Source organism: Hevea brasiliensis, chromosome 2 (assembly GCF_030052815.1).
Source record: "Hevea brasiliensis isolate MT/VB/25A 57/8 chromosome 2, ASM3005281v1, whole genome shotgun sequence".
Taxonomy (NCBI): Eukaryota; Viridiplantae; Streptophyta; class Magnoliopsida; order Malpighiales; family Euphorbiaceae; genus Hevea; species Hevea brasiliensis.
Window position 1 is genome coordinate 115,178,694 of NC_079494.1, and position 8,528 is coordinate 115,187,221.

General features: G+C 39.1%; 1 protein-coding gene across 1 annotated transcript; it reads right to left on the reverse strand.

Annotated features, from left to right (window-relative positions):
• Positions 1 to 6,188: 6,188 nt before the first annotated feature.
• LOC110648249 (cytochrome P450 94A2) lies at positions 6,189 to 7,996 on the reverse strand. The gene has a single exon (XM_021802418.2). The coding sequence runs from the start codon at positions 7,989 to 7,991 to the stop codon at positions 6,378 to 6,380; it is 1,614 nt and encodes a 537-aa protein (XP_021658110.2). The 5' UTR covers positions 7,992 to 7,996; the 3' UTR covers positions 6,189 to 6,377.
• Between the last annotated feature and the right edge of the window lie 532 nt (positions 7,997 to 8,528).

An 8,528-nucleotide genomic window follows, 5' to 3' on the forward strand; every position in this document is an offset into this window, starting at 1 on the left:
CTATATCCCTCTTCATACCAGGCCACCAATAATGAGACTTCAAATCATTATACTTTTTTGTGCTTCCCGGGTGCAGGGCATAAACACTAGTGTGTACTTCTTTCAGAATACTAGTCTTCAGTTCACCATCATTTGGTACACACACTATTTCTCTGTAGTACAGACACCCATCTGCTTTCACCTCATAATCAATTTCCTTCCCCTCTGGAATTTTATCCACAATAGCTATTAATTTTTCATCTGCTTTATGCCCGTATTGTATCTGCTGTAATAGATTTGGCCTCACTTGTAACTCAGCCAAAATAGCTCCATCTTGAGCTAGGGACAGACGGGTATTTAGTGATCTTAAAGCTGTGATGGACTTTCTGCTTAGAGCATCAGCAACTACATTTGCCTTCCCAGGATGGTAATATATCACATAATTATAGTCCTTTAGAAATTCAATCCATAGCCTCTGTCTAAGATTGAGCTCCTTCTGGGTTGGCAAATATTTTAGACTTTTGTGGTCTGTATAGATATAGCATTTTTCACCATACAAATAATGCCTCCATATCTTCAATGCGAAGATAATTGCTGCTAACTCCAAGTTATGAGTAGGGTAGTTCTGTTCATGTGGCCTTAACTGCCTGGAAGCATAGGCGACCACTTTCCCCTCTTGCATCAATGCACACCCTAACCCATTATGCGAGGCATCACTATAGACCACAAAGTATTTTCCCGACACTGGCTATGTTAACACTGGTGCTTCTGTCAACATAGCCTTCAGCCTCTCAAAACTGGCTTGGCACTTGTCGTTCTAGCTAAATTTCACATTTTTATGTAACAACTTAGTCATTGGAGCAGCTATGAGAGAAAACCCCTTCACAAATCTTCTGTAATACCCAGCTAGCCCCAAGAAACTTCTGACCTTAGTTATATTTCTGGAAGGCTTCCATTCCATCACTGCTTCTATCTTTTTGAGATCCACTCTGATCGCCTCAGCTGATACTAAATGTCCAAGAAAGGAGATTTCACTCATCCAGAAGTCACACTTGGACAGCTTAGCATACAGCTTCTTTTCTCATAGGGTTTGCAGAACAATCCTCAAATGTTCATCATGTTCTTCCCTGGTCTTGGAATACACCAGAATATCATCAATAAAGACCACTACAAACCTATCTAAATATGGATGGAAGATACGGTTCATAAGGTCCATAAATGCTGCTGGTGCATTTGTTAACCCAAACGGCATCACGAGAAATTTATAATGCCCATATCGGGTTCTGAATGCAGTTTTTGACACATCTGCATCCTTTACCCTTAACTGATGATACCTTAATCTGAGATCAATTTTTGAAAATACACCGGCTCCATTTAACTGATCAAACAGATCTTCAATTCTGGGCAACGGATATTTATTCTTCACAATTACTTTGTTCAACTGCCGGTAATCAATGCATAATCTTAAGGTTCCATTCTTTTTCTTCACAAACAGCACTGGAGCTCCCCATGGTGACACACTGGGGTGTATGAACCCCTTATCGAGTAACTCCTGTAACTGAATTTTCAACTCTTTCAATTCAGTGGGTGCCATCCTATAAGGAGCAATAGAAATTGGTGCTATACCCGGCATTACCTCAATAGCAAATTCGACTTCCCTTTCTGGTGGTAAACCAGGCAAATCTTTAGGAAATACGTCTGGGAAGTCTCTTACTGTGGATATATCATACAAGTTCGGCTTAGCCTGCCTAGTATCAACCACATGTGCTAGGTAAGCCTCACAGCCTTTTCTCATCAATCTTCTTACAACTGTGGCTGAGATAACATTGGACAAGAAATCTATCCTTTTCCCCATAACTGAAATCTCATTACCCTTATGAGTTTTCAGAGAAATCCTCTTCAATTTGCAGTCAACTATTGTCTGATAACGTGACAACCGTCCATTCTCAAAATCACGTCAAACTCGTGAAAGGGCAATTCAATTAGGTCTGCTGAGAATTCAAACCAGTTTTCCGCTGTCATAGGGTCATCCTCCTTCTTCTCAAAGAAATCCATTGTCCCTAGAGAGTTGCCCACTGATGGTGTGGACTGGCCTCTCCTAGGTATAAACTGTGGTCTGGGCCCCTGGGATTGACCCTGACCTTGTGGTTATCCAGAACCTTGAGCAGGAGGACCCTTACTCTTCTTACTGGGAGCAGAGAATGAACTGGACTAACCTGGACCCCTCTTCTGCTGTCTTTCCCTTCTATTTTGCTCATTTATTCTGACTCTTTCTACTTTCGATGCAGCATCTACTAATTTGGCAAAATCCGTGATTTACAATGCTGTTATCATGACTTTGATATTGTCATTTAGCCCTTCTTCGAACCTTTTGCACCTCTCTGCCTCTGTAGGGACTATCTCCCTCCCATACCGGCTTAGTCTGACGAATTCACGCTCATACTCTACCACTGATAATTGCCTTTGTCTCAGACTGATAAATTCTCTTCTTCTCTCTTCTAAATATACTTTACTAACATACTTCTTCCTGAACTTTGTGGGGAAGAAATTCCAGGTGATCTGATCCGGTTGCACCTCACTGGATACTGTGTCCCACCACTGGTATGCATCATCTTGAAGTAGGGACATAGCACCCTCTAGGTTCTGCTCGGGAGTGCAATGAAACTGTTTCAACACTCTTACTGTTCTATCCAACCAGCTTTCCACTGTCATAGGGTCATCCTCCTTCTTCCCAAAGAAATCCACAGCCCCATGTTTTCGTAGTTTCTCCAGATGGGACTTCTGTGGTGCTGGTGGAGGTTGTGGCTGTGGTTGTGGTGGTGGAATTGCCCCCATCATTTGCCGGTAAAATTCGGTCATTTGCTGAAATAACGCAAACTGAGGTTGGGCAGGTGCCTCAGCTGCTGGTGGAGCAGATTCTCCCCTACCTCTAGATTCAGCCCTTGGTGGAGCACGACTCTCCACCTCTTCATCAACTGCTCTTTGAGAAGCAGGATCCATATCCTAATCAAAATAAGAAAACAAACAGATTTGCATTAGTGTCACCTCAACACTTACAAATGCAATGCAATGGTATGCACTCTATCTAGGCCCAGAAACGTCTAAACCGATGCTCTGATACCACTAAATGTAACCCCTTACCCGTCTACAGTGTAGCCGAGCAAGATATGCCACACAGTGTACCAGAACACCAAATCATATTTCCATTACAATTTACCATTTTTTAATTCATTTATTTATAATTTTGATTAATCTGAATTTTTCGCAAATTTTATAGAAAATTTGACAGAGTGCCGACTGTAAATTGAAAAAACAGTTCTTCTGAATCTGTTAAAAACACTTCCAATATAATCATATTATCAATCTCAGTCAACCACTAACATATTTCCACAATTTCTCTAATGACTTCAATATTTCAAAATTCAATTCATTTCATATCATACTCAACTCAATAAGAAATACTCAAATTTATTAATGAACATGATTTATAAATGTTTACATCAAAACATAATTACATGAGTTTGTAATATACATGACAAAATAAAAGTCTAATTACAAAAGTTTACAAAATATAAAATACCAAAAGTAACCTAATGTCCTACCAATGCACTGCAAATGTGAGGTGACTCTGGACTCTGTGTGCAGATCTGACAATTCACCCGGTCTGAGGTCTGCTGAACTTTTCTTTTTTTGTTTTTATCTTATTTTGTGTCCATTTTATTCCTTAAGTAATTTTGTTAAGTTGTGATTGGTGGAGAGCTCATTAATGACATCATATGATGTCATAATTCTATTTTCTTTTCTTTTCTTTTTTACTCATTTTTAATTAAATTTTTAACAATATCTATTCACATTTTATGTCATATAAATTATTTATTTAACTGGACAAGTTGGCTAAAAATCATCTCTAAAGACGAAATGACCAAAATACCCTCCGTTTGGCTTATTGAGCTAAAATTATGTGTACCGATTGATTAAATTTTTCTTGTATTTTCTTAACATTTTATTGTCATGGAAACCCCAATAATCCTTTCCTGACATCCCAAAAATTATTTTATGAAGTTTTCTCCGGGTTTAGGGTTGTTAGCGGCCTTCACCGTCACTTCCCCTTCGGGTTACTTATCACTGGGGTTTCGGCTCATTTAACCTTAGTGTATTTCATTCTTAAAAATTTTCCTTGATTTTTCTGATCATTATTTGGTTTATTTATAACTCTTCACTCTAGTCTAATTATAATTTCAAATATTCTAGCTGTTCGGATCGACATTGGTCACCGGAACAGTAAACTGTACGGACTAACTAAAGTGAGGATGTTACAAGTCCTCCCTCTGGTCACTACAAATCTTTAGGTTCATGTCTTGCTATTCATTCGGTTGCCTCGCATAGAGTATCCACGTCACGTGTGGTTTTGGGATTGAATGTACTGTGATTTGCGAATAGTTGTTGGGCACATATTACGTGTCGCATTGCCTATCATTAAAATTTTCTTGATAACGTGAAAAGGCATTTCGACAGCATAAAAAGACTTTTTGAAATAAAAAATGTATTTTTTACCCTATCTCCTCTTATAAAAGGCTAATTATTAGATATATTAGGAGCACTAAAAAATTATGCTCTCTTTCTCATAAAAAAATAAATTATCTTTATAATATAGAAAGTGAGTCTCGTATGATTATGAGAGATAATATATATACACTAAATATACCTAATAATTTTTACCCTTAAAAAAAATTATATTTTTTTTATTATAATAAAATAAATCATTCTTATAATATAAAAAATAAATTTTATATAATTACGAGAGATAATATATATAAATTAAGTGCACCAGATGAAGAAGAAGAAAGAGAGGCTACTATCGCTTTACGTTGTTGCCTTTTTGCAACTCTTTTGCAACTCGTTTTCTCTTTCCTTGTTCTGGCGGTCGTTACTCCGACGTAGCTTTTTCTTAGGTAACTGTTAAAGCCCTTCGTACTTTTCTCTGCTTTGTCTTTCAATATCTTAAAAAATGAGCGAAGAGAGAGGTGCCAGTGCAACTCCCCAGTCGCCAGTGGTGGTTTATAGTGAAGATTCGAGCAACCAAGAGCTTTTTTCGAGATCCGATCACTGGGACCGAGACGTGGGAGGTGGTCATGAGATTACCGGGCTGTCTCGCCCGTTGCCCGGAGCTGGGTCTGCTCGACAAGTGGGGGCTATTACCTCTGGATCGAGCTTGCCCTTGGGGATGAGTGAAACCGTCTCCGTGGTTTGGGATCTGTTAGACCTGGCCAAGTCGTACAGAATAGACAAAGAGCAGTTCCGTGTTTTGCCTGCCAAATCGTACGGATTAAACAAGTAGCTGCAGTTATTTGCATAGATCATGTAGGTGAAGTCATTGATGGGGCTATTCATAATTTTTATTGCTCTTTGGTGTTGCAAGGAGAAGCCATGACAATGTTGAAGGCTATTCAGTTAGCTAAGAAGTTGGGATGCTTTTCTGTTATTTTAGAGTCTGATGCTTCAAATTTGATTTCAGCTGTGAAGTGTTACCCGACCATAAAGTTCTGGGAAGTTTCTGCGATTGTTGCTTCTTTTAGGCAGCAGATGTCTGCTTTTAGTCAAGGGGAGTTCTCCCTTGTTAAAAGGGATGGAAATACAGCAGCACATCAGCTGGCAAAACTGGGTTATATGAATTGTATGTCTTGTAAGTGGCATGCATCCATGCTCCGCCAGTTAGCTGTTCTTCGTGAGTCGGATGCCCAAAGGGCCTTGTAATGCAAGGTTATGCGACTGCGCTCTTAAAGTGTTTGATTCTATGTCTAAGTGGGGCTCTTATCATTAGCATTATTTTTGTTTTCTGTCGGGGGATATCGGATTCTTGACTCTGAATCTTTGACTGCCATGCCACGCGACAAACTATTGGGCAAATGATTCGAAGGAGGCTTTATTATTATTATTATTTTATTTAACTAGAAACAAATCCATCCCGACAGAAAATGGCTCGCTAACTCTTGACTTTTTCTTCTCCCTCTTTTATTTGTAATTACTATTATTGGTCGCTGATGTGAAGTGTGAACCTTAAATTGTCGTTTTTGTCAATTTCCTGCTTGGACTTGGCTTCAACATTTTGGAGGAGGGTTACAACTAAGGGAAAGAAGCAAACACAGGGAGTCAAATTCAAATAGCTCCCAAGAAAGTATTCCAGAAAACTAAAAGAAAAGAAGCGTCACTGCTGAGAAATCAATTTCTACTTGAGCAATATTTGAGAAGTATACAACCTTAATCATCTAAATTTTGAAATAATACACCAATTAACATTAAACTTCATACATAATCTTTGAGCTTAGAGTAATTAACTCAACAAACCCTCTAAATATTAAACTAATAAAAAAGCCAAACTCATCAATCCTTTTTGCACATCACTTTACCCTTTCCTCGATCTTCACGGGGAAGCCACCCTTCATTTTCGCAGTCAGATAGGAAACAAATTCCGGCTCAACACCATCCCCCGCCGCTGGTACCACCTTAAACCGACTTAAGACACCAGCAACCACCCTCTTCATTTGCAAGAAGGCCATTTCCTTCCCCAAACAAATCCTGGGTCCGGCCTGAAATACTGGGTAGGTATACGTATCTCTCCCCACGAAATTCCATTTCTCGCTCGTTGTATCTCTCTCCAGCCACCTCTCTGGCTTGTAATCGGCCCAATCCACACCCCACAGCGTCTCTAGCCTACCCATTGCGTATGGATGGTACGTAACTCTGTTTCCCTTGGTCACCGGAGTACCGTCTGGCAAAATGTCATCGCCTACTGCCAGTTTGGAGTCTGTTGGGACAGGAGGGTACAGCCTCATGCTCTCACACAAAGACGCATGGGTGTAAACCATGTCCTTCACTTCTTCGAAAACGGGCATCTCTGATTTCTCATGTATCTCTTTGATAATGTTTGTTTCTACTTCTGGGTGTTTAGAGAGCAACCAGAAAAACCATGTTAAGGCCGCAGACGTCGTGTCGCGGCCAGCTAGTATGAAGCTAATCACGATGTCAACGATGAAGGTCTCATCCGAATGGCCGGAGCTCAAGAATCGGGATAAGAGATCGACGGATTCAATGGACGAGTTCTCCTTGAGTTCTTCCTTCTTTTCTTTGACTAGGTTCACAGCAAAATGGCGTACTTCAGACATGGCTTCTCGGAGACGTTTTTCCGATCCAATACCGAAAGCCCTTTTGATTTTCCAGAACAAAGAATTGAACCTATCGCTGCTTATCCTGACGCTGTCTTCGAAAGCTTGTGCAAACTTAGCTTGCGGGAGAGAAGGCAAGAGGTATGCAGGATCATACCCAAAAGCGATCTTGCATATGTTATCGAAGGCAAATCTTTGGAGAATATCTTGAAAATCAAGAACCGTTCCATTAGCAGCGGCAGAAGAAAGAATTGGGATTAGGCGTTCGTAGAGTTCAGTATCCACGACGGTCTCAACAAATTTACGCAAAGATTTAGTATTGAATTCGTGGCTGGCAACTTGCCTTTGAAACTTCCAGGTGTTACCATCGGCGTTAAAGATTCCATTGCCAAGAAAATCGAAGAGAGTGCTTCGAAAGAGTTCACCTTTCTGGTAGAGGTGAAAGTGAGTCTTGAGAATGTGTTGGACGTTGGCTGGGTTTGCAGTTAAAATGGCACGGGCACCCAGAGGTCGATGCAGGACGTAGGTTGCAGAGGGCGAGTTCTGGAGAAGATCAGATGTCCATTGGACTCGATGGTTCCAGTTTGCCCTTATATCGAGATAGTTACCTATCAAAGGATATGATTTTGAAAGATGGGTTGAGATGGGTGTCTTGGATTTGGAGGATTTGGTTGTGGAGAAGATAAAGAAAAGTGAAAGAAACAGAAGGGAAAACGAGACGAAGAGTTCCACTACCATTTGTCTTTCTTTCGCAAGAAATTGGAATAATGTTTGAGATGCCTCGGCAAATATAATGCTTTGAAGGCAAGGCGTTGAAGGGTATTTATAGTTCGTATGGTTGAAGAACATTTGGGTGTACGACAAAATCCAGAGTGAATTAATTCTCGCGTTCACGTTAGACATAATTTTTTTTTTCTAGAATCTAGATTGCAAAAAAGTAGTCTTTCTTTGGCACAATCACCACAATGTGTACTGGCTGGCTAAATTGCATTAGAATAGTTTTCAAGCTTTTAGATTTTTTCTATTTAAGTTTATATTTCATTCAAATCGCATTTCCTCTTATGGAGAATTTGGGTGGTCGAATTAATTTGTAACTGATTAATTAATAAATTCATAGATAGAAAAAAATAATTTCAAAGGAAGGTAATTGAAAGATTATAAAATACTCTAGATATATATAACAATAATTATTATAGAAAAGTGAATTATTTTTATATTATGACAAATAAATTTTACATAATTATAACAGATGTTTCATATGCATTAAGCGCACATAATAATCAGTCAATGTAATTTTATTAAGATTTTATTTATTTTATAAAAAATACTTTTTTAAAAAATATTTTTTTATATTTTCTAATATTGGGAGCACTTAGAAAAATAAAT